General features: G+C 33.5%; 1 protein-coding gene and 1 long non-coding RNA gene across 9 annotated transcripts; both read right to left on the bottom strand.

The window, feature by feature from the left end:
* Nucleotides 1-1,290: 1,290 nt before the first annotated feature.
* Nucleotides 1,291-26,699, bottom strand: alg9 (ALG9 alpha-1,2-mannosyltransferase). 7 transcript variants are annotated; one of them, XR_015489992.1, is made up of 15 exons: nucleotides 26,491-26,699; nucleotides 25,718-25,904; nucleotides 23,282-23,416; nucleotides 22,919-22,989; nucleotides 22,732-22,820; nucleotides 20,138-20,273; nucleotides 19,288-19,375; nucleotides 18,775-18,880; nucleotides 18,356-18,634; nucleotides 16,638-16,792; nucleotides 14,957-15,086; nucleotides 14,615-14,762; nucleotides 13,024-13,153; nucleotides 11,277-11,407; nucleotides 1,291-2,093 (listed from the first exon to the last, which is right to left on the bottom strand). XR_015489992.1 is itself a non-coding variant. In XM_087251481.1 (15 exons), the coding sequence occupies exons 1-15, from the start codon at nucleotides 26,661-26,663 to the stop codon at nucleotides 1,970-1,972; spliced, it is 1,926 nt and encodes a 641-aa protein (XP_087107607.1). In that variant the 5' UTR covers nucleotides 26,664-26,699; the 3' UTR covers nucleotides 1,291-1,969.
* Nucleotides 3,991-9,756, bottom strand: LOC147844431 (uncharacterized). 2 transcript variants are annotated; one of them, XR_015491881.1, is made up of 7 exons: nucleotides 9,653-9,756; nucleotides 7,772-7,923; nucleotides 7,554-7,618; nucleotides 7,288-7,443; nucleotides 7,085-7,180; nucleotides 5,497-6,004; nucleotides 3,991-4,489 (listed from the first exon to the last, which is right to left on the bottom strand). It is a non-coding gene; the product is annotated as an uncharacterized LOC147844431 (long non-coding RNA). The 2 variants fall into 2 exon arrangements; XR_015491880.1 differs by having other exon boundaries at nucleotides 3,991-4,503; nucleotides 5,513-6,004.
* Nucleotides 26,700-27,776: the final 1,077 nt, after the last annotated feature.

Here is a 27,776-nt window from a genome sequence, read left to right as displayed (position 1 = left end):
ACTCACAAAACTTTGCAATCGCCCCAGAAGTGGCGAAAATTTACGTTTGTTACAGGTTTTGGAAGTAAGCATGGCAAAATGACTTAACAGCGCCATTTGTGCACTTTTGACAGACTGGCCCCCGAACTACAATTCACGCACATGTACAAAAATTGGCACACACGTTAAACATGCCAATACCTACATAAAAGGTTCTTATAGCGAAATCTCTAACCTAACAGCAAGTCAAACATTTTAAACTTCCTGTGACAAAAAAAGGTGCCATTTTTACCATTTCCAGGCTTTGTACTTTAACAAACGTCTTCTAGGGATTTTATTAGATCAACACCAAAACTGGGTAGTCATCTAAAGGCCTTGGTTATGTTAAATTGCAGAGATCTAAAGTTTTCATCGAAGGGCGCGTCTGTGGCGGTTTCTCAAACTCTGACGATTCCACACAAAACAGGAAGTTGTTATAACTCAGACATGCAATGTCCAATATGCCTCAAAATTCACACGTTTGATAACAGTTCTGACCTAAACACATTTACATGCCAATATCTAGTTACAGATATTTTACAACATAACGAACTCCTCCTGCAAATTAATCACATCAAATCCATGTTCCATTAGTTTAGTCCAAAGACCTTTGTGATGCTAATTTGTGAAGATCTAGTTTTCACTGAAGGGCGTGTTCGTAGCGGACTGACAAAGTTCAGTGCTTCGCCGTAGAGGAGGAATTACTCATAACTCAGCCAACCAATGTCTGATCTGCCTGAAAATTCACAGGTTTGATTAGATTCCTTTCCTGAAGGCATCTACAAGCCAATATGGAGTACCGTCATAGCGCCACCTGCTGACAGAAGGATGTTTTGCATAAATCAGTGATTTTCTTAGATTTTTAAAATATATATTATAGCTTAAATTATTATTGTCCACTGTTCTCTGTCATTCGAGGGCAACCGGGCAGCGGTGAGCGCAAATGAAAGGTCCCTTTCATCGCTGCTTGCAGCTTTAATTTTTCGTGTGTGTGTTAAAAGTGTTTGGAATTTTACTAAAACCTGGGTCAATTTCATGTCAACAGCTCCTTTAGAAATATATTAACAAGGAAAGTTATATTAAATATATAGTATAATTAATATAGTAAAAGTTAAATTAATATATTATACATAGTTTGTGTTGTCCTTTAGCTTGGAAATAACAATTCCTTTATATTGCTAGGCTTTCAATGACCCTAAAAATACTATAGTTTTGAAAAGCATCTTAATGAGTGCATCTGTTGCAGAAATGATCTCTGACATGGCACAGCCACACATTAAGACAGCCTTCTTTTATTACACTCAATCACAGTTAACACTGATATGATATGACAGACATGATTTGGAATGTAAACACTCAATTGTCCTGGTCTGCCGTCAGACCTCACAGTCAATGTCCACTTCCACAGATGACAGAACGGAGAGAGTTTGGTGCAACTTTCATCCTGAAATGCTGAAGCAGGCCTGAACCAACGGCTCCAACAGGACGAATGAAGAGCAGTTCATGGCTCTGGATGATAACACGTGAGATCTGGTTTGGGTCTGCATTCGTGGAGAAACAGTTCATTGTCCCAGATCAAGAATGATGTCATAACAAATAAGGGACATTAAGTCCTTAAAGGGTCGTCTAAACAGAGCTCTTCTGAAACGCTGCAGAGAAGCCAGAGCAGGAATAAAGAAAACGAAGGCATGGAATGAAGCAGAGAGAATCGGGATGATGGGTAAGGCATCCATGCTCTGTGCTGGATCTGATGTCTACATAAAGGCCAACACTGCATGGCTTCATAGCAAAGATGGCCAAAAACAAACACTCACTCACTCACACTTAAACACAATCACACACACATATGAGCACAGAAAGAGCAGGAACATCTCGGAAGCAAATGAGGAAGCACGGCAGGAAAGGAGACGGATGGAGGAATGCAATGATGGAAAAGAGCAGGAATGGCAGGTCAGGCCTGCGGTCTCTTCCGCGTGTGTTTGGGTCGCCTCGGTTTGAGGATGACGTATCTGCTGTAGGTGTTGTATTGCTCAGACAGAAACGGGATAAAAAAGGCCCTGAGAATCCTGGAGGACCTGTGTGGTAGAGACACGGCAAAAAATAGAGTAAGGACCAAGAAGAGGAAAAGAAATAATTCACGAACAAGAGGTAATAACATATGCAGAGATGTTTGGATTGGACATTTCATCACAATAGGCCTGACACAAATAGTCTTCGGGCCAGGACACACCAAGCTGAAATTGGGCTTGGTCAGGGAGTATCGGCCCTGCTAGTTTATTTGGCGTTTACCACACTTGGTTTCTCTTTGGGTTAATGTCTTGTTGGGAAAAAGGAATCTATTTTAAACATTTTTGTCTTCTTTTGATTAAACAATTGTTTTTATATTGCTTAAAGGTGATATATTAACTGAATTTCTACATTTGATGTGATATGCTTTGGAAACTAATGAAGCATTTTTGCAGAAGTAGATGAAGCTGATAGAAATGCAAAGGCCTGAATGTCCAAAATGAATTTGAGCTTTGCAGCTAAACTTCCTGTGAGTAGAAATGTGTTGAAACTGAACACAGAATTTATGCAGTTGAGGAGGCTTGTGCTTTTAATGTTGAGCAGAGAATTTGTAGAAAAAGAGGACGTACGTATGGGTGCGGCCAATGGAGAAATGGAGAATAATTGACAAGTGACAAATTTCACTAAACTTCACATGTAAATATCAGCTGCCTATAAAAGTCAGGAAATGGAAGTTGTTGCGCGCCTCCTCAATGTAATTTTTGCATTGCATTGAGGATAACAGAATTCTGTGAATCAAATTATTCATTTGTATCCAATAAATTAAGGTTAAACAAATAGAATTGATTAATTATTCCAACAGTCTGAGTGAGTTCAGCATGTAGAACTGGCTGTCAACTGTAGAGTTTTCTCTGATTGGTTCGTCAACATCGAATCAAGTGCAAGAACAAAAACTAAAGTGACATTCCGAAGTAAACAATTTAAGTCAAGAGGGAACACAAAGAAGCCGGCTGTAATTTAGATAAAGGTCTCAAATATTTGCATATTATATGGATTGTTAGATTATCAGACATATTTGCCCAACTGAATCCCTCCACAGTGAGTGACAATTAATGTGATTTTAGTATTAATACACTTTGTGCGCATTTCATCTTCTGATTTCCCTTTGTAAAAAACAAACAAACTAATGCTTCCCATGCAGAAAGACACATCCTCTCATGCAGGCTCAGAAAGCGCACTCTTGTTTTAGTTTCAGCTTGGTGTTGTTTGGTGACGGCTTGTTGGAACCCGGCCTTTAGAGGCGAGATATTTACAGATTTATTTCTTTTAGGGACTTGGAGATTCATGCTTTTATATTTTCTAGGATTGAAAACTGTAATGCATTTCATGACAGAATCAGCCAATCAATTCTCTCAAATTTACAGATTTCCAAATTATACAACAAAAAAAGACAGAGTACACAGATATCCTTTTTAAAATATTTATATTATTTTAACTTCTTGGATAAAATACAGTTTTTCCCCCAGTTATTTGTGTATTGACCTAGCTTGTGAAGCACTTTGGTCAACTTTCATGTTATTGTCAGAGTTTCAGTAATTTTCCCATTTCAAAGCTTGACAATTCTGCACACTGTAAAAAAAAAATTGTTGAGAAAACATAAAAAAATAAGGCAACTTGATGCAGTAAGAACTTTGAGTTGTCTCAACAACTGTTTTTTAGTTCTTCTCAGTAACAATATTTAGTTGAGCTAACATAATTTTCTTTGTTCATGCAATATTGATTATAGTATTATACTAATAAAGATATTCTTGTCACATCAACTAAAGCAACAGTTACTGCAATTGAGTCAATTAATTTTTTTCTGTTTAGTGGATGTTTTTTTTCAAATTTGCAAAATACATAATTAGTACTAGTTAGCATATCATTCTGTTTTAATCTTTCTACTTACAAATGACAAACACAAACTTACTACTTCTTCAATTTATTTCCACTGAAAGCAACAGATAAATAAGCTTTACAACAGGAAATAGCACAAACATTTGTAAATATTTTAGATGAAAAGTGCTTCAAATTACAAACTTTGCAGTATACAGACTTTTCTGCTAATTTGCAGGCACATATGCAAGCTTTAACATTTTAACTGTAACAACAGCACAGAAATTAACAATTTAAACATTGCATTTAACACAAACTAAATTTGCTTTGAATGCTTTTATGCACAAATTATAAACAAAAGGGTTGATTTGGACACCAGTTTCCATAAACATTTAAACCAAAACAAAAGTTAAGTGCTTGGGTGTCTTGACAAAATCTAAATATTAAAATGTAAACCTTTTAATTTTAAAACCTTTAACAGTAACTCTTCATAATAACTCCACACTACGAATCATTAGCAAAGCATTAACAAATAGTTAATCAATTATCTGTTGAGCATTAACTCTACATTATTAGACGTTAGTAAGCACTTTATAAATACAGCTACAAATGCTGTTATAAGCTAATGATTGTATTTCAAACTTTGCTTTTTATTAATCGTTCCTTACTGAATTCAGTATTGCATTATTTACAAACCATTTGTATTTAAGTGTAGCTGGTGGTTTTTAAGATCATTCAGCATGAGTTAGTAAATTATTAATGGAACTATTCAAATTAACATTTATATATCTTATTATTCAGGCATATAGTAATGGTTACTATGTATGTTAATAAATGCTTTATTAACTCAACTTCATCCATTTTTGTGACCTAATCTAAAGTGAGACTATTTTTGCTTTATAAATCTCTTATAAATGACAATTAAAAGCTGGGTATCAAATGAACAATAAATGTTTGCAATCTAATCTAAAAAAATAAAATTACTGTAAACTTTAAACATCGCCGAATAACAGAAATGTCAAAATACAATTAGCAATAAATACAATTGAATAAAATTGGATAAAACAATATTTTATGATATAACATTTCAGTGTTATTTAGCAAAGTTTAAACTGTACAGTAACTTCATTTTAGATAAGGTTGCAAAGATTTTTTTTTCATTTGATAGTTTCATTTGTGTATCATTAAATAAACAGAAATGAATGAAATAGTTCATGCTCTTTTTCCCTCTTCGGAATATAACTGAGCCTTTAATAGTCATTTATAAGGGATTTATAAAGCATAAATAGTCCTCACTTTAGGTCACAAAACTGGATGAAGTCGAGTTAATAAAGCGTGTATTAATATATAAATAAACTAATAGTATATGCCTGAATAATAAGATATATGAACGTTATTTGAATAGTTTATTAATAATGTTATTCACATTCTGAATGATCTGGATAAAACCACCACCTATTCTTAAATAACTGGTTTGTAAATAATGCAATACTTATGTAATGAAAAAAAAATCATTAACAAAGTATGAAAATGCAATTAATTACAATTTAAGAATATAGCCAGTTGTGGCTGTATTTATAAAGTGCTTATTAATGCCTATTAGAGTTAATACTTAACAAATAATGAACTAACTATTTGCTAATGCTTAATAAATGATTCATAGTGTGTAGTTATTATGAAATGTTACCCATTTAACTGAACACAGTGCCTAAACAGTGGCTCTCATGAATCAGATTTAGTACTCAAATTGTACATTAGGTCTTTGTAACATCAGACCATTGACACAACACTGTTTACAGTATTAGTTTAACATCTTGTTTTTAAGAGAAAGCTAACGTTGCGTACATCCAGTCCCAAGCTCCATGAAAACATTCTGAATTGTGTCAAAAGTGTACCGGAGTTCTTTGGGATAGGAAAAGTTGAGTGCATGAAGAAGGCCAAAGAGGTATGCTACAGCACTTGAGGTATCTGTAATGTCTTCCAAAACAACAACCTCTTCCAGTACAACAGCAATGTTCTGGATCACTGGTGATGCTGCCCGGGAGTCATCTTCCGTAACATAGAGAATGCCAACTGATACGCCCTTTGTTCTATCTTCAGTTTCCTGTGAAAACACAATAAGAATATTTGAGCATAGAAAGTCATTATAGTACTTTATCTACAAACAAGCAAGATATTATATTGCAAGTAGGGCTGTCATGCTTATGAAATTTAGGTGACGATTAATTGTCAAATAAAATATTTTGATTAATGGTGATTATAGAGATTTAAAAAATGTATCAAGTACTTGTTTAGTATAGGGCTATAACAACACACACATTTAAATAATTGTAATAAAGTTATTTATTCAGTTAAAAATACATACAGTTATCTTTCAGAAATATGAACATTCTGTAAAAATAATAAACCAGCATAATACAATCACCATGCAAACTTAATTGCAATTAAGCAAAATGACCAGTTACATCAAATAGTTATGATCATAAAAATGCTATGTAATGTGTAGTTTGTCTGTAGGAAGACATAGTGTTATAATTCAAATCATTAAGCAAAAGTGAATGTAACAATTAAACTGACAACATGTAAATAACAAGGAGCCCAGATCTACAAACGCATAAATCATCAGGATTCATATGCAACATTAATGCAGTAATTGAACTTTAAATATTTTAAGTGATTTATTTTAAAATACTGTCATAAATGAATAAATAAATAAATAAATGCTGATTTGTTGTACTCTGAATACAACAGCTGCCATTTTGGTTGACAAGAATAACGTCTCAGACTCTCGGCACAACTCTAATTTTATGTAATAACAGACAAAGCAACAGTTTCTCTTGCATCTCTTTTACATGTTCTTTCCCTTAACTACCTGCATAAATCAGTGAGCAAGTCTAAATTGGTACTAATATAGAACCTGATATCAATCTTTTAAAAATAACAAGATACTTGTGAATCATGAAATTTACAAGACACGTTTATACGTAAATTTACTTCTTATACCTTAAGGTCAGAAGATTTGTAATTTCTGTTAATGATACCTAAATTAAACATTTTAACTCAGCTAATCAAAAGTTTTCATGAAAGCTCCAAATAGATTGGCACTCAACTTTTCAGACACCAGCAATACAGAAGCAAGTTTGGACACTCATGCTTTAAACCATTTAAAGAGTTTGATACCTACTTTACATTTCTTGAAAAGGTTAGTTTGTCTCTCTCGAAGAAACAAAGGCAGGCCCTCCAAAGCAGAAGTCCTTCTGTGATTAACAATTTCTGTTGTCTGCAAAAACATAAAAAAGATACAACCAAAAAGTCACAGAATGAAAACTGAAATATCATCAACTACATAGATCAAAAACATGTAAATAATGAAAATTATTAACTTGCCCTTTCATCAAGTCTTTCCAGGAGCTCTTCCATTTCATGTCCAAAAGCTCCTTTTCTGGCTCTGTATAATTTCAGAAGCTTTGGTGTGTACTTGTCAGTGGCTGCCATGGAGACTCCTAGATGTCTTTGTTGGTGATGCGGAAAAATTCCTCAGATCTTTTTAAAACAAACCAACCAGATTTACAGCAATCAATTTTTTCTGTAAACAGAGCATGTTGCATTCTGTAAACTTAAAGCCTAATAAGAAAGAAAAAAATTATCTTTACCTGTTCTTGAAAAAAGAGTGCAGGCTTATTCACTTATGGCTGCCATGTCTCTTCTGCATTAACTTCTTTACGTTTCAGATGATTATGTAGATGAAGAAAAAATCTTTTTTCAGTACAAATCTTATGAAATTCACATAGTCCACAATTAAAAGTTGAAAGATCTCAACTGACTCTATCAGTGTTGTGGTGTGATTTAGATAAGTGGGATCGTAAAGCACCTGCAGTTTTTAAAGCACAAACACACTCCGTGTAAAGACAGGGCCAGTTGGAAAATTTATGATGATGTAGCTGATAGTGCTTCAGAAGGACATCTTCACTTGAAGTGCTGAATTTGCAGTTTTTACACTGCATGAAGTCTTGAGAAGATTATCTTGAAAACAGAAATAAGCAGTTATAACCTTGTATTGTTAAATCACAACTTTAAATAAAATATAATTCTTACAAAAATATATTTGAAAAAGCTTCACATTTAAAAGTTTTAAACATTTTTCAAGTTTATGCCCCCATATTTTAACATGAAACATGTTTGGAAGCAGACAATGATATTAATATCAATATATGATATTGATGTATACAGAGGAGTCCACAAATAATGTAATATAGTTAGTAATAATATATTATTTGAAATTAAGACTATTTTAAACCTAATAGGAACTATTTATATTAATTTGACAGGATTAAATAACGTTTTAGGCAATATTTTATAAAAAAATATATATATAAACTACATTTACATATTACTTTATCTAATATAATCTGAATATCCGTGCTTTATATATGCGTCACAAATTTATAAGTACAACTTACGGTCTCACTCGCTCTTAGTGATGGGAAGTTCAGATCATATTACTGATTTGGACCTTTGAGTCTCGTTCGTTGAGATGAATAAATCTTTTTTTCAAGTCATTTCCATCAATTTGCCAAAATATTATTAAAATGATACAAGTTATTCCAAACGCATCCACAACTAGCCCAGTCATAACTTGAATGCTATAAGAAAAAGAAAATAATCGTTTGTTTACCTAGTCTTTTGTCTATGATTATGTGAGCTCAGCTCTTCTGTCAGGTCTTCAAATTTGAGGGGTTCGCTTACGTCACACAGACAGACCCATATAAGCTTAACCAAAGCACAGTCTGAACCGAAAGGAGCCATTAGTTCACCTTTCGAGTCATCTGGTTTTTGACTCGTTCGTTCGTCACGTGACAGCATGTAAAGAGAAATGACTCAACGCAGAGGACTCGAAAGATGATTTAAAAAAATTTCCGGCTCTGATTGCATTTCATTGCCTAATGTCTTTAAAGTGATGAACGAATGACTTAAACCCGATAGAGGACTCGATAAATGAACTAATCTTTTCCTCCACCTGCACAAATGTGCGCATGCGCGAGTGAACAAATCACTCCCAGAGAGGACTCGTCGTTCTCGAGTCATACAAAAGATTCGTTCAAAATGAACGAATCGTTCAAGAACGACCCTCACTATGCGGTGCACACACAGAGAGAAGCACGTAAAATGAGAAAAATGTGAAAACTCGCTAGAGAAATGAAAACGTTTCACCTAAAAACAAACAAAACCTCCGAATTCCCTAACGTAAATGTGTTAATACTATGGTCCCAAGTTAGTCATCTTTTATCAGTGATTAACATTTAAGCATAAAGATGTCATTTTAGTGTTAACATGAAACATTTAAAACTTAAACGGCACAGAAAAGCAGTTTCCGTTTTTTTCCCAAGTAACTGTTAACGTTAATGTCTTAAGGAGCGACACAAGCTTAACTGGCGTTAGGCAAACGACTGTGCCGACCTCACGGTCCTCCGCCCTCTCGAAGGTGCGGGCGTGGGCGGGAAGGATGTCGCGCGGGGTCTACATGCCTCCCTGAGCGATTGACTCTGCCTAATTCCGCCACTCATGTCATGAATACACGGAAACATTTAAGACTTTGGACTTAGCTGAAACTATAGGCCACATTAATTACCCACTGCATTTGAAACCTAAGCATATGCAATAATTCTCGTCGCTAAAAACAAACCGTCAGGTTGGGAATATAGTAAAATTCATTGCATGCATAGAATTAGTGTTAATAAGTGTTGTTACTCACCTACAGGAACAAGTTAATGTTTAGTTCTTCGAAGAGTCGAAAACATATGTGAAGTCCGATATGGCACCAAGACAAAATGGAGATGAGGAGCGAAACGAATGGTCACTATGGGGGAGGGTTGGCGCCGTTTTCAAACGTCGCGTCACGCATGCGCAATTTATTTAAATATCAACATACCTGTTCAACACAAAAATGTATGTCCAGAAAACTCTGGTAAACATGTAGACATAACATTTTAGCGAATATTATTGACATAACATATATTTTTATGTAGATGAGTAGTTATTCACAATTCTTAGTATATATGACAGAAAAAGTACAGTGTGCTGAACAAATTGAGATTTTATTTTTTACAGTGCAGTTACATGGTATACTACGACCAATGGAAAAGCTTCTATTTTCTGGCTAGGAACAATATTCTCATTGTAGCGTAATAATCAAGGGACTTCGCAGCAGGCGCAATGACATTACACAGCACTGTTGCCTAACTGGGAACTATTTTCTAGCGCTAGATACTATTTTCAAGCAGCAGCAAATATTTCATTGCTAATATTTTTTACTGCAAATTTAACTTGGCATGAAAATAGACGTGCAAGACTAAAAATAACAGTTGCTATTTTATTCTTTATAGTTTTACAAATACTATGTTTAAATTATTTAAAATTACATTTTAATGTTACCTATTAGATATAATACATTATTTTATTAAACCAAAAGAACTATTTCTACACATAGAAGCTTTTAGAGGATACAAACCTTACAAATGTTTTGAAATACAACATCTGAACAATGTCTTTAGGTTTTTCCCGTAGTACAAGCAAAAATAAATAAATAAATCAGGCTTGTGGATATATTAAAAAGCAATGCACATCTTAGAAGTAATGGCCATTGCTTTCTAATAGTTCAACAGCCAGTCATCAGTTATTCCTGACTTGTGCTATGAAACTTTTGAATGCTTGATTCTGTCGCCCTCTGTAGCATTTTATATGTAAGGCTCTTTAAAATGGACTGTTTGTATAAAGACATTTTGACAGTGTGGATTATTTCTTTCACCAATTGGTTACGTAACTGCCTTTCAAAAAAAAGTTAAAGAAATTTGTTTCTTTTCGGGCACATCTGAAGCTTTTATGTTTTAACTTGATCAAAAATCTCACTGCTCGATACATCAGAAAATTTTATCCAAATGATCCTTTCAGTTTACTGTCAAAAATATGCAAATTTAGGATTTTTATAAACCACTAGTATGCACAAGATGACAATGTCATTAAAAAAATAATTACTAAAAATTTAACTAAAATCCACTCTCTTTCAAATTGACTTTTGTATTTTGATCTTGGCAATAAACACACCCTAAAATAATTACTGATAAATTAGGTCAAGGGTATTCTGTCTTAGGATGATCAAACATCCAGTGTCAAAACAATTCATGAGGAGAGCTTGACTATGATGTTGTAAGTATCTTAGAAAGGACAAGAGTTCCCTCTAGTGGATAAGCACACACCCCACCATTTTAATGACCCTTTACAGCAGAACTCATTTTCTCTGAGTGAATTGCCCACAAGAGTCTCTTGGGTTTGCACTTATTTTGAAAAACTCTGCATACTCTACATACTAAAAGACTTGCCTGGTAGAGTCTAGAAAAGGCTTGTCAGCAATAACGCTCCACTCCTCTTTGTTCGCGGCATATCGTGGTTCACGAGGGGCTTCAGTTTCTGTTGCCAGATCCACCAGGTAATGACACTGCTTCAAATCTACCTGAAGAAAGCCAGGCAACAAGGACATATCCATAAGTATTTCATATAAATCTACAAAACCGACATGACCTATGCAAGTAACACTGAAGTTACATTTTCTGTAACTTACGAAGAAAAGCTATTATTCAGACTATAATATTTTGAGAAACTATAATAGATTTTTCATTAGACCAAAACAAACCCGGTCTAAACTCCGGTGCAGAGTTGCGCCTCGCTTACACACTGCTTAATACGCACAAGAGAGCAATAGGCAAATATCTTTACATATGAAAAAATTTAAATATTAAGGATATATATAGGATATAATAAGAATAGATATAGGATATAAATATAAAGGATTAAAATATTACAAAACATATTATTTTTTAGCCTACATAAATATGAAAAAATCACTGCTTTTATGTCTTCTTCATCTTGGGAGGCTTTTTCAGTTCATTCATAACAATTTGCTTTTGTATAATGCTATTATTATTAGCAGTATTATTTATTATATCCATATTTATATTTTTTTTATTAAAAACAAGCTCAGATTTGCCCACCTGTCAGGTTTTAGATCATATGGGGCACAGCATGTGTTTTAGGATATAACTCAGGTTTTTGAGCACACTTCATTATTGTTGTTCATTTATTTGTTTGCTGGAAATTAGAACTGAATTTAGAAATAGTTTTGAAACGAATATTTGCGCTTAACAAACGCAATTAATTATTTATAGATTAATTGATGTCTGTGCGTAAAGGTTTCCCTATCCAAGAACGAAAGTGAAAGTAGATCCATATCTCTCATTCTCATGCAGTAGATGCTCTGTTTAACAGTTTTCTATTAAAAAAACTGTTAACTGTTTGTTAGTGAAATGCTCAGTTTTTCCACTTAGACTTACTTTACGTCCTGTAAATAGCGAATGTGCTTATGGTGCGACGCAGCTGGCTCTTAAAGGCAATGGGAGATGAGACTCTAATTGGTTTATTCTCAAAACACACCTATAACTCATTAAGAAAATAAACTCAACCCTTTTAGACCAAGCGCCATGGCGCAAAGCGGATTTTTCAGTCCTTAAATTAGCAAAAATGCGTTCTGACACGCCCTGAAAGCGTTTGCGCCCTGCGTTTTGCGCTCTGCGCATAGACCGTCAAAATAGAGTCCTAAATCTGCTAACCAACCATAACTCCTTAGAATTTAAAAATCAGCTTGAAAAAGTCATGATTTATAAGTCAACTACTCAATGAAAAAGAAAACATGTTAACAACTCTCTAAAAGACTTCTGTTATTTAAAACACAATGGGGAACATAAATAAATATTATAAAAGTATAACGTTCCAGTTCTGAACTATAATTTATTTTTATTATTATTACTATTTGATTTATTTTGAAAGCACTGTCCTTTTCAATACACACACTATTTATAATATTTTAACAGGTTTACACTTGTGGTATAAACATGTGGTATAAACACTCAAAACATTCTTTTAAAGACATTAATATGTTTCAAAATGACAAAAACTCACAGTCTGAGGACTGTTGAGCTTGATTATCAAAATCCGCCTCAGATATAACATTTCATCTCACTTAAAAATAGCAAATGCAAAACAGAAACCCCATGTTTATGTTTGTGTACTCACGTATCGTGATGTCTCCTCAAGATTCTGATCATTCATGTCTGGTGGGATGATCCAGGTGGCATCAGGACCCATGGCATATGGCTTAGGTAACTGACCCCTGAATTCTGACTGGATAAACTGTAGGTGCCAGCTGTAATGTATGGTACAGTTAGTATAAACTATGAACCTACACTACTGTCTAAAGTATTAAGGTGGACAATAATTTTAATATAATTTTAATATGAAGTCTTATATGTGTAACAATGGATGCATTGATTTAAAATATTCTAACAATTTAAGAGTTTTAAGAAATATTTAAAATAAGTAAATATTAAATTAGGAATGCACCGATATGGATTTTTTGGTTGATACCGATAACCAATAAATCCGTAGATTTGGAGGATGATAATCCATATATTAGCCGAAAATATAAATATTTTTACATTTTATATTTTGGTTTGTTAAACAACTAGTTTTATTTTAAAAACTTCATAAAAGTTTGCACTGATCTTAGAATAGCATACTCAAAGCAAAAAAATGAATAAATTCAAAAATGCAAGGTGATTATTTTCACAATTTTACATAAATCACCCGGACAAAATAATTTCCTGTTCTTCACATAGCAAATTAGCAAGCAACTTGACTATTGCATAAAATAATAGGTTATTAACAAAACGGGATTTATCAGCAAACAAGTTAAATATATTTTAAATGAGATGAAAACGAAAATGGAAGAACTAAAGAGTGTTCTCAAATAAAGTGTTACAGTAATGTACAATTGGTAGTCATTTGACACTTATTACCACACTCCTGCAAGATGCTCTCATGCTTACAAGGCAGGCAGTTCTGTACAATTACATAAAAATTGCAAAAATATCTGCCTAATTTTGACTTCAAACCGATAACGATAACATTAAAAATAGCAGATATGGCCACCGATATATTGAGCATCTCTATAATTAAAAAAAAAAAAAACTTTATATATATATATATATATATATATATATATATATATATATATATATATATATATATATATATATATATATATATATATATATATATATATATATGAAATCAGAATTATTAAATACCCTGAACTTTTTTATTTTAATTTTATTATTATTATTATTATTATTAATATTATTAAAAACTGCTTTTATTTTAGCTAAAATAAAACAAACAAGACTTTCACCAGAAGAAAAAAATATTATCAGACATACTGTGAAAATTTCCATGCTCTGTTAAACATCATTTGGGAAATATTTTAAAAAGAAAAGTAATTTTAAAAGGGGGCTAATAATTCTGACTTCAACTGTATATTAAATATATTTAAAGTTATTTATTCTCATGATGACAAAGCTGTATTATTCCAGTCTTTCTTGTCAAAAGATTCTTCTGAAATTCTTCTAATCAAGAAAGCATTTGTTCTTGATAATAATAATAATTGAATAACAAGTTAAGAAAACCGAATTACTTTGAAACAGAAATGATTCCAATAAATATCTTTGCAATTACTTTTAGCTACATTCTTGTCAATTAAAAGTGTTGATAATATTAAAAAGGTAGATTATATTTATGTACAGCCTTTCACAATTGAATTAAAACTCACTTGTTAGGCAGGAAAAAGCTGCTGGGAAAGCGGTACCACTCTTTCCCGACACAAACATTGACCAGTCTTCCCTCTGGAACGGTGTGGATTGCAGGATCTTTAGCAATGCGATGAAACTCTGGGTACAAATCCAGCGGAGCATGATAGCCTTTAAACACACAGCAAACCCCCGTGAGACAGACATCATCAGACGAATGTATATATTTTTTTAATCACTCTATTAATCAACTTCATCTGCCAGCTAAATTCACCAGCTTCACCTTAGTGACATATTTCAGTTGAGTTCCCCAAAAGGTACTCTCAGCCTGGTCTTAAATGAGCCTTTACATGATCTGTTCTTACCTCTGAATAGGGCCACAGATCGAGACAGCGAGAGCACTCCAAACAGCAGCACAGAACCCAGAGCCAGCCAGTTGGAGGAGATAGTGTAGTGCTCCAGACGATAGCGTTGGAAAATGAAGTGATAGCACTTCTACACAGACAGAAAACAACATTAAAAGGACAACATAGTAAAATATCACAAATTCAGTCAAAATCAGTATTAATTCATTTTTCTTTTCTTTTCAAATTTTGTTTAAAAAAGCATTGATTTATTTTTTCTGTATTTTCTATAAATTGTTTTTCTTCTGGACAAAGTCTTATTTGTTTTGTTTTTTTTTCGGCTGCAATAAACGTTAAAATGTTTTTTTTAACCATTTTAATTCTATATTCTATTCAATATTATTAGCTCTCTTAAGCAATATTTTTTCCGATAGTCTACAGAACAAACTACTTTTATACAATAACTTACCTAATTACCCTAACCTGCCTGGTTAACCTAATAAACCTAGTTAAGCATTTAAACAGCACTTTCAGCTCAATTCTAATATCCTGAAAAATATCTAGTTGAATAATATGTACTGTCATCATTGCAAAGATAAAATAAATCAGTCATTAGAAATAAGTTTAGTCTTTACTGTTATATTTAAAAAAAATCTTCTTGCTGTTAAACAGAAATTGACAAAAAATATATTAAAATTAAATCTTTAATGAAGCTTAATAATTCTGACCTCAACTGTGTACACAACACTGGGTATAGAAGTACTGTTGCTTGTGTTTTTTTTTACATGAAATAATGGTGTACTAGATATTCTCTGAAAGAGCAGATGCTGGTGGACACTAAGATCAATACTTTTATATAGCATCGATGCGGTAAAGTGATTTAAAGTGACAATAAATGTTATCTGAATGCTCTTCTTTTAACTTTTTAATAATTTAAACCATTATCCAGGATTTTAACACACAAACACACACCACAAAATAAAGAGCTGCTTTTAACAACGCTAATATTAAATGTTGATCTGAAGATCATGAATGATGCTGAAAATTCAGCCTTACCACAACAATATTACTACTGTAGGCCGAATAAATACTAAATTATATGTAATTTACTATATTATAAATGCACTATTGTTTGAGTTCTTTGACTAGATCTATGTTAACTAAAAGGATACATTTTCTCACTATTTACTCAACCCCAATGTATTCAAAACCTTTATGAGTTTCTTTTTTGTTGGACACAAAATAAAACATTTAGAAGAAAGCTGAAAACCTGTACCTATTGAATTCCATAGTAGGAAAATCAAATACTTTAGAAGTAAATGGTTTCCAGCCTTCTTCAAAATATCTTCTTTTGTTCTAAAGAAAGAAACTAAAACATTTGGAACAAGTCAAGGGTGAGTAAATAATGACAGAATATTTAGTTTTGGATGAACTCTCCTATTAAGGACAGCTTGAACATTCCAAGCACATTTTCTCTTTTGTATTTTTAAACCTTAATGAGCAAAAGAGCCTATTTTAAGATACATTATCATAAAATAACACTTAATACATTCATATATTTTTAGAAATTTATTTTGAAAATTCATATCTTCGAACCTAATTGCAAATAAAACCAGTCTTGTATATTAATATATTAAAACAATCAGCACCATAATTTCACATCAGCAAAAAAAAAAAAAAAAAGTAATCAAGCAAATGAAACCTGCAATGAGGAGAGCGCCACTGCCCCGCACAGACAGATGAGCGGGTAGATGGGAAACAGAAAGCGTTCCTCTTTATGCGGGCGAGTGAAGAAGACCAGCATCCACAGGTACATTGGAGACAAAGTTAACCAGTACGGCCGGCCGAGGTTCTGAACTGCAAAACAGTGTAAATATTTAATAATTTCACATATAAATATAGGCTATATTTATACTGCGTGCAGACATCATATATTTTATATGCATCAATAATCTACTGTGCTGGTTATTTGTTTTTTAATGGTGGGTGGTACACGCCATTCATTTAAGCGAAGGTAATTGGGCAAAACGAGAATGAATTTAAATGGCTAGTCTGTCACACACACACTCAAAAAAAGAAATTGGCACTTGCTCTGTGAATATTTGTGTGATATTTATATCGCTTTCATATTGCAGCCTTTTGCGATTTACAAAATCGCAATGGTTAAGGTACTGATTATGATTAGTTTTTTCCAATTGTTTACACACATTTTCTGAAAGCATGCCTCGTATTGTCAGAAGTCTACACACAATTCACAAAACACACACACATTGGGCAAAACTCTTCAATTGTTCTGCAAAATCTACATTTACAATCTACACTACACTCTACATTGAAAAAATGTGATTTCTTCTCAAAATGGTATTCTGTTTTCAAATGACAAACACAAACCATCAGATAAATGGACATTCATAAGATCAGTTGAACACTGATGTGCTTAATGTTAAACACTATGACCACTTCTTCTCCATTGTTTATAATGCCTTTTTTGTTCAGTGTTACACTTACTACAGACAGTAGGCCTACAGAAATGCATTGTAAAATATTTTAGAATATCGTTTTTATACAAAACAAACAGATACCAAATATATTTTACTGTATTTTCCCCACAAATACAGTGTAAACAGCGTTCATCCCAACCAATACAAAGTTGCAGTTGATGGTCTAATTACCATCAACAGAAGTATTTACTGAATACAGTTAAAGTAAAAAAAAAAAAAAAAAAAAAAAAAAAAAAACAGCTATACTATCCTCTTTTCTGTTTTGGTCTGGCCAAGTAGTGGGGGAAACGTCACCTTGCATGGCAAATCCAGCCATGAAAAGCATCAACTTCTATAGCTTGAAGAAGGGGTATGCATGTGTGGATTTCGGACACTTTCCATCTCCAGTCAGAAAAAAAAATCCTCAAAAGTTTTAAGGATTGGAGAATTTGGAGGGAGATAAACAACTAAAAACATGGGTGGGCAGTGAACCAGATGAGCTCTGATTTCTAAATTGCAATTCTGTGTGAAAGGTGTTTACTAATGTGATCAGTTAGTATGCTAAGTAGGGCAACTGACTTTAAAACTGTGAATGACAGTGTGTTCCTTGTGAAAACAAGAGATTTTCTGCATGAAAATTGTGCCAAATGCAGAGATTTGGGTGTTGTGTTTTGAAAAAAGTGTTTTTTAAACCTGCAATTTAAGTGTAAAGCAGGAATTGTGCTTGTAGTTTAGCAGAATTGTTTCTGGGGGTTGGTACATCAGTTACATGTTGTAGCCATTGTGTCTGAAATACAACTAATTGTAAACAATTGGAAAAAACTGTAATTAGACAGCCCTAACTGGTACCTATCGACTTCCATAATAGTAAAACAATTACTATAGAATTAAACAGGTGCCAGCTATCATTCACTCTTCCTTGTGTGATTTTAAACCTTACCGTCTGTTCAGCTTCCAGGGACAAATGATTATGGAAGTCAATAGGTGCCAGCAACCAGCCAACTAGTCAAAAAAACAGTTAACGGAGGCAGAATTTTCTTTCTTGAGTGAAATATGGCTTAAATAAAACAAAGTGAAAAACAGAGTTCTTTCATACCATTGAATCTTTGAAGCAGTGCCTCCATAAGCGCCGTGAGAGGAAGAGAAAACAGGGCCAACACAAACACAATGTTGAAATTAAGAAAACCATTCACAAAGTAGTAATGCCAGGGCTCTGTGCCTGTAGGACAAAAGTAATGGAAATGCTTAAACATTGGTCACAGATGCCATCTAACGGCAGCTTAAAGAATTATTTGCACACTTATTCGTAGATGACTTAATATCTTTTTTTAATGTATATACAAAAGATTTGAAGTGTACCATAGAGATCTGGCCCATGAGGAGTAAATACATTGTACAGTATTATATTCAGAGGAGCAATCACCAGCTTGCCATAGTAGTAGCTGTCTACTATAACCACAGGGACCTAAAAACATATAATAATGATGATGATAAATGTTATCATGTCAGCATAATAAACAGCTTTCAGATCTTTTTTTTTTTTTTTAATAGAAACAAGGGGTTAGTTCACTCACAAATTTGAATTACCTCACACTGATTTTAAACCTTCGAGTTTCTTTTTTCTCTTCGACCTCCAAAGTACTATTACTATGGAAGTCAGTGGCTGCCAGAAACCAGCATTTTTCTAAATATGTTCATTTGTGTTCAACAGAAAAAAGAAACTCAAACAGGTTTTGAACAAGTGAAAGGTAAGTAGATGATGACAGATCTGTCATTTTTAGGTGAACTATTCCTTTAATGAAGTCAGATCAAAATGACACAAAAACAAATCAGCCACATAAAAAAAACAGAGAAATCAACGAGTTTGCTAACCAGAAAGAGCAGCAATGCCACTAGTGTCCACATGATAAAACTCTTCCATTTCTTCTTCAGCCACAGAAGGTCAAAGGCAATGGGTATCCTGCAAATAATGTAAAGTAAACTTACTTTTGTGAGTGAATAAATGCTACAAGCCATTTTCATTTAATAGGAGGAACAGCAGGATAATTTATGGATAAAACTGAAAATAACAATTTAATGACCAACACTTTTCATAACTATGTTTTTTTTTTAATTTTTAGGAAAATAAAGGAGTAGATCAGATTGTTGATCAGATATTCAAGAACCATTTCATAGTTGGTATTAATGTTCAAAACTGCTGTTGGTTTTCTAGAACATATAAAACATTTTTTGCAAAATTCTTTCATCAATAGAAGGCTTAAAAGAACTGCTTTTTGTAACAAAAATGTCTTTACTGCGATTAATTAGTTTATTTATTTATTTAATTAATATTTGATTGATTTTATAAACTTTAGGAATGAAATAATTTAGTATTAAATAAAATACTTTTATATTTATTTTTATAGTTAGACCAAAAACTCTGCATTTATATATTAACTGATGTCCATATAATGCTATGTTAACATATTAAAAGCATTTATTTTCAATAACATCTCTACTAGCAGTGGACCAAAACTTAACACACAGACCAATTTTCCTAGAGTTTCAGTTCAGCAAATGTGTGATAACAAAAAAAACAGCAAAATAATTCTTGATGACAACGATGAACTATTTCTTTTATACAAATAAACACATATTTTAATATAAACAGTGTCAAATGCAATTTTGTGGCTGATTATAAAATGGATAGATGTTTTCTATAAAGAACTTGACATTTTCTTACCCAAGCAGAGCACTGAAGGGCCAGCCCACAATGGCCCCTGCTGCGACACCCAGCACAGCCAGACTCGGACGCCCCTGAAACCAGCCAGTCATAGCTACCACTGTACTGTACATGCAAAAAGTACTTGGCAGGAAAGCTGCATATTAACACAAAAGCAAACACATTAAGATGCAATTTATACATAAAATTGTGAAAAACAATAAATGGTGGCCACTAAAATCATATAATAATTATCCTGTGATTAACCAGAGGCATGTTGCTTAAAGACAGTTTGGGTTTTTACTTAGATTAAGCAAACTTTGAGCTTTTCTGGTTCAAGAAGGTGGTTGGTTTAATTGGATTTTGTGGCCATAGTAACTTAAACTACACGGCTAATCTGATGCAGAGCAAGTTTTTTTCTGGGTCAAGAGATAGTGAACTAGGGCTGGGTGATTTGGCCTAAAATCAAAATCTTGATTAATTGAACATTTCAGTATATTTTTATTATTTTATTTATTTATTGTTGCATAGTTCACAGACAAGTTTTGTACAATAAATATGCTCACATATTACAAGTGAGATATTTAAATGAATAATTTCATTTTAAAATAATTAAAGTAAAAACACACTATCTACTATGATTATTTATTGAACATCAACATAAAAAATCTGAAATTAAAACACACATTACCTAAAACGAACGGTCACTTTTATTCTTATAAAAAAGTGAAAATAAATAACTTGCACTTCTGGAAACAAAATCAATCAATTTCAATGTTTTTCATATTAAAACTATAGAAAACAAGCAGTATCTCTTCTAAATAAAATAACTCTTGTATATCCTGTCAATAATATTTTAACAGGGCATTTCTTGCATCTTCTGCAAGCAAATGTTTTGATTTAAAAAATAATTTTAACGTAATGGAAAATATGCCATCTCAAGGCATCTCTGGCACAGCTTCGTCAATGTAGTGCAAAGTAACACAATAGTAACAAAGAGCAGGGTCACATGACTCAACACAAAAAAATTGACCTTGAAAAAGTGTTTTCAATTCATTCATACAGAATAATAGTGTCACCGCTCACGCAGTGCATTATGCTCAACTTACATCTGAATGATTTGAAAAGGCTAACTTCACTGCACTTGCAACGTGCCAGTGGAAACACTCCACAGGTGCTCATTTAAAGCGAGATTTTACATTTCAATGCTATGTTACCATCGTTTTCTTATTCCATGGTGCTTGACAGACATGCATTACTGGTACAGTACACTAGCATCTTGCATCCTTTGAAGTGCTGCATTTTTAGATGAGGTGTCAAGTTAAACGAACTTCAAATTTTACACAGTGCCACTCATCAGTGTCATTTTTAAAGCAGTAGACCAATCAAAAGAACTCAGAGATGGGGCAAGAGAAGGGCTGGGCGATTAATCTAAAAAAAAAAAGAAAAAAAAAGAAAAGAACCATCGACATTCAGAACCTATAACTGCTAAAATTCTCCCGAGTAGTTTTTTTTCCAATAACTTTCGCTACCACATGTGGAGTCATGTGGCTCTGCTCTGTTTATACTTCTCTGTCAAACGCACGCGTATGGTTCAGCATACGCCTTGCAGTGGCTGACACCGGTACTGACGCACACCTCTCAAAAAAATGTAACTACACATCGCAACGTTACTTAGCGCAAGCAATGGGATTGTTCGGCTTCATAACTGTGATGAGTGTGGCCAGCACGGAGAGCCACGGGACAGCAGCGAACCTGTTGGAGAAAGTGTTTACAAGTATGGCTAGGGTTTACCGATGTTGACCAATTTGGCATTGTACAATGTCTAATATAAAACATTGCAATGGACGATGGCATTGTCGTCGTAGGGGCGGTGAATTAATTACGTATGAATAATTAACTCATTTATAACAAATTAATTATTTGTGGCCTACTGTTATAACTATCTGACCTGCATGGCCTTCGTTTTACCCACAATCAAATCATAAATAAAGATAAGTTACACTCAAATTGCCACCTGTCAATTACTTTTAGGCAGAGTGATCAGTGTCGTTATAATGGCGTCGACAAGATTGGTTGATAAAAAAGGTGCACAACAAACTAAGACTTATTAGTGTAAGCAGGGCAGCGTGAATTTTTCACGAGCAGGTTGCTGCTACGACTCAACCCTAAGGCCAATTTATACTTCTGCGGCCACTTTGCAGCCACATCTGATCTCTGGTCAAGTAGGATGATGGACCCACTCATGAGCCTTACAGTATTTTGCACTATATTGACTTCCAACTATGTTTATTTTTGCATTGTTAATTCATCATAGTTCTTGATAATGATATCTCTTAATCAACTGAGAAGTGAGTTGCACTAAAACACTTTGAAGATACGACTTAAACTGACGCTCTCATGTTTCCTGTGATAAGTTGTTTGCTGCACATGTCACACTGTCAGCTGCAAGCAGTCCAAGGTCAATCACAAAAAGCTAACAGTGAACATTTATTGTAAAAAAACCTAACCTGATCTTAACCAGGTTGGATTTGTCAACCCAAAACTTAATCTGCAACTCGTTTTGTGAAACAGTCTCAGATAAACACACATACCTGTACAACCAATTAGCTCACCTGCAGAGGAGCAGAACATCCCTGCACTCAGGACGAGGAACGCCAGCAGAAGCCGTCCCACATGTAGGCCAAATTTCTTACACACAGCCCTAAGAGAAAACCAGATCTTTAGACCAACCCATAGTGTAAAAAAAGCTGTTTTAGCCCAGTGCCAATGTAGGTGCCATATGCAGCATGCTTCACTTACTTATAGAAGTAGAGCTCACACACACAACAACCAAACGCTAACATGCAGCGCAGGAAATAAAACACAAGGACCTGAAACGAAAGAATCCAAACAACAAACCAGATAAATTTGCGGTGAGAAGTTGACAAAGTATAGCTTTTACACTGTCAGATCATGCTGCCTAGAGGTGGAAGAAATGCATTTACCCAGCAATTACAACTATAAACTTTGATACTAGAGATAAAATGCTAATTATGAAAATATCATTTAAAAATGTCATTTAAAAGTTAGAGATCCCAGAAATGGCAATTAGCACAGTGAAACTTTTAATTACAAATGGCTAAACATGCTAAACATTCATTTTGAGGCCGGTGACAAGTTTACCTTGTTTGTCTGTAATATTTTGGCATGAAAGCAGGCAGGAAGGGCATGGAGCCAGAGATACGCATAGGAACGAATGGCGTAGGATGGGGAATACTCCCATGTCTGCATCCCTGTTCCATAGAGCAAGTAGTGAGTCTGGCCAGCAAAAAAGGAAGAAACAAACAGCTTTTAAGAATCTTGCATGAATATTTCTTTGATTAACCAAATTAGTCATTTGACTGAATGAGGTTGAAATTCAGGAACTATAACGCATTGATTTGTTTTTCATCACTCTGTAGTTTGTCTGAGATCAAGAACATACATGATGCTTCTATTAAAGACAAAAGCACGCTCTTGAATTTGCACGACACATAGATATTGTGCTGGGTTATTAGATACTTCAGGACTACAACAGTGACCCAGATCGGGGCTCAACAACAAGGATTTGCTTTCCACTATTCCAGTTTGACCAGTAGTTCAGTTTAATACTTGTACAAATATATTTTGTGACAGCCCAATTATAATAAATCACCAATATTACGTTAGAGCACTTTAAAAAAAATAAGAAATAAATAGCAGAATTATGTCCATATTATTTTCTTTAAAATAAAAAAATCTAATTTAAAAAGATATTACTGAGTTTCCAAGTGGTTTTAATGCATTAAACATTCATAAATAATAATTTAATATTTAAAGACCTCATTTTATCAATTATTATACACACACACATATATATATAGACCATTTTAAGGAATGCAAACGATAACACTGGTCCCAACCTATTTATTTACATTTTAAATTTCTAGAGCTTCCAAAAATAAAAAAAAGAGTCAAATATTAATAATTATTGTTATGATAGTTAGTTTAAAACCAAGTTATTATTGAATTGCCTCTTACTACAGTTATGAAATAGTTTGACCAATGAACCCGTGACCACATTAAAATGGTCTATATAATGTGTGTACTTGTTTAAGTGGTTTATGAGAACACAAAATTGTTTAATTACATAGCTATGACCTAGTTGCACTCTATTAAGGTGGTTTATGAGGACATGGGTTGTGTCCTTGTAAATCAAAATGTTTTTTAAAAAATCATTCTTAAGTTGCGGTCATACTAGGGTTTGTGTGTGCAAAATTCTGTCGTACAGCGCTGTGAAAAGGGGCGGGATTAAATACGATTATTATACATTAAAAAAAGAGAGCAATTGCTCCATGTTTTACATTTCTGTCCAGAGATGACATGTTTTGATCCTCGGTTGGTCTCACGCATTCAAGTGATGCTATTTCGCAGGTCAGAGTTCACAAAGCTTGAACTTTGCACCGCAGCAAACTGCGAAACTTAACGCATGACCCTGCGTTTCCGGTCTGACGCATTTGCGTGCATATGAATGGAAGTCTATGAGAGGAAAAGCCCAGTGTGACCGCAGCTTCAACAGGGTAAACCACATACAAGTGTGTTTGTTTGCCTATTTTTCATATACGAGTGACATAAAATGGTGTTAAAATGACAATAATATTTTTTATCGCAATATATTTTCAGGGTTTCTGCAGGTTTCACCAAGTTAAATTTAAGACTCAAGACATTTTTAAGAACATTATGAATTAAATTTGAGACCCATAATGGACTAAAGGCTAAGGATTTTTTAAAAATAGCCCTATATATATATATATATATATATATATATATATATATATATATATATATATATATATATATATATATATATATATATAAATGGATAAATCTAATATTTTACATTTTATTTCTTTGCAAAATATTTTAAATATTTTTTGAAAACAAGCTATACTTGTATTCATACGTTTTTTTTTCCAACATAAACTTAAACAAGAAAAATAAACTAATGTTTTAAAAGTTTTAAAAACTAGAATAAACTAAATGTATGCACAACAATCTGTCCAGGTCAGTATCCTCAACAGTAAATATAGAGCACATTTAAACAAATGCTATTGTAAGGAAAATAATTAAACAATGTGATAAATAGAGTTAAAACTAAAATACATAAATATTGAATACAATTAAATAAAAAGTTTAAAGTTTTATTGAGATTATTGTTAGTGATTGTATGGGTTTTGCTCAGATTTGTTAGCAATACATGAACAAATTAAGACCTGTTGATAAAATATTTAAGACCTACAACACAATGTTTCAGTAAATTTTAGACTTTAAGGGCTAAATTTTGGATTTTGAGATTTTAAGACATTTTAAGACCCTGCAGAAACCCTGATTTTGGTGTAATATATCATACAACAACAAAAATAGATATTGTGACAGGCCTAATCTCCCAGCTCTATCATATTCAAATAAGTAGAATTGAGGCAATAAGGCATGTTTAATCAACGGTACCAACACTCTATTGAACACTTTCCAGAACCATCCTTATTGCTGTTCCCTGAGAGTTCGACAAATAAAACTGAACCAGAACAACATGTAACTCACTGGCTCCCAGTAATTGAAGGTTTCATCACAGTCAGAGAGGTTACTGAGCAGTGCGGCACAGAAGCGGGCTGAAACCAGGCACTTGAAGGCTGTGGAGCCCTCAGGAGCCCAAACCTGACCTGCCTTACCGGATGACCTGTAAGAGAGAGGCGGGATACAGGAGCTAATGTGCTTATCTGGGAGCAAACTAATAAGCAATATGGGAACAAAGCATAAACAAGGTTGCCATTCGTTTATTTCAGATTTTCAACACAGTGTCAGTCTAAAAAGAGTCTCGTCCACAAACATAAATAACCAAAATATGAGGCCAATTTAATCAGACAAAATAACATCAATATCAGTGTCCTTTTTAACACATGATGTGCTGTTCAGCTAATGACAATGTAAGAAGATTAATAAAATGGACATGCGTAAATATGCTCAGTAACAAATAAACTGACTGACATGAAGCATAAAATCCCTTGCTAATGTACTCTTGATTATCGTGTGTTCACTTTTAAAAAAACGATCGTTATATAGAGCATAATAATATAGATGCGATGTGAGCGAATGAATGAATGAAACGCACCATGTTTGATCGTATAGCCTGGAGATTTTCGCATTTGTTTAATTTCCTGCTGATTTCCTGTTATTAAGAGTGTCTGTGGAAGTTTGATGTGTTTGCTATCTGCATTAATTCGAATATTGAGACAGCCTGACGTTAGCGAGTTAGCGAGCTGTCAACACTACAACATTAAATCGCACGTCAGCTGTACTGGCTGTTGGTTACTTACTCATTTCGGGGGTCACTGGACTTATTGTCCTCAGCACATTTGTCGTCTTTTGTGGCTCGGTTTTCAGGGGTAGGTGTGTTGTTCACGTTGTTGGCGTCCTGTTTGCTCCCCCGTCTGCTGCGCTGACGGAGACTCTTCGTCGCCATGTTTCTACTGGCTGTGCGTGACGTCATCGCTACACCGAACGATGGTCCGTCGAACAGGCTGACGGACTGTCATTAGTGCGCGGAGGTCAAAATATACCGCTAAGCATCGATATTCAGTAGTCTGTTATTAGGATTCGGTATGTATAGATTTTAGTTGTATATGTTCCTTATTCTTTTGAATTTTAGGTAAAGTTTACTTATGTTTCTGATTGTTTGTTATTGTTTTATTTTTGTCCAATTTGCTAACGTAGTTTTTTTATTTTAGGTCATTTTTGATCAACTGTCCCTTACGTTAACTCTAATATTTAATGTTGATAAACTTTTTTCATTGATTTAAATATGCCTATAACTAGTTAAAAGTAGAATAAATGTTTTAAATGTGATAAATGGTTAAACCCAGGGGTGTCCTGCTAAGTTTAGTTCCAACTCCAATCGGACACCTGGGCTAGGTGTGTTGACATCCATGCAGGTGTGTTGAGGCAAGCTAAAATCTGCAGGACACCGCTCCTCCTAGAGTTTGGACACCTCTGCTGTAACCTTTCTTCTATTTCTAAAGTTTATTTACAAATAAAAGGTTTAATATACACAGACAATTAACTATTATAGTAATAAGCAATCTTCTTCTTCTTGCAAAGTTGTTTGAAATTATGACATCAGCTAAAACATACTGAATGATCACATAATAGTATAAATTTTCCATAATGGTACACTGCTAAATGTTGTAAACCAGCTCTGTCCATTATTGTTACACTATTAATAAATAAAATTTTCATTTTCATTATTCATTATTTTAATATTTGGACATGCATTTCTGCTAACTGAAATGTAGTTTACAATTAAAATATGTCCAGAAAAAACAGAGAGAAAAAATGCTAAACTTTTGCAGGAAGATATTAACTCCAAAAAGGCAGACAACTCCGCTCTTTCTGTATCATACAAGACTAACTATTGTTTGCACAAAATAACATTCCAAAATATCATATTTGGTAATAAGTAAATCATCTTTGGTTATAAGAAAACCCATAGTTAAATTGTAAAGTTGTTAAAAAATTGTATAGTTGAATTTATTTATTTTTTGTCATTTATTGATTTAATTACAATTTATAATATAAAAATTAAAGGCTGATGACTGATTTTATT

Source organism: Danio rerio, chromosome 5 (assembly GCF_052040795.2).
Source record: "Danio rerio strain M-AB ecotype USA chromosome 5, GRCz13ab, whole genome shotgun sequence".
Classification (NCBI taxonomy): Eukaryota; Metazoa; Chordata; class Actinopteri; order Cypriniformes; family Danionidae; genus Danio; species Danio rerio.
This window is presented reverse-complemented; position numbering and strand designations above follow the sequence as displayed.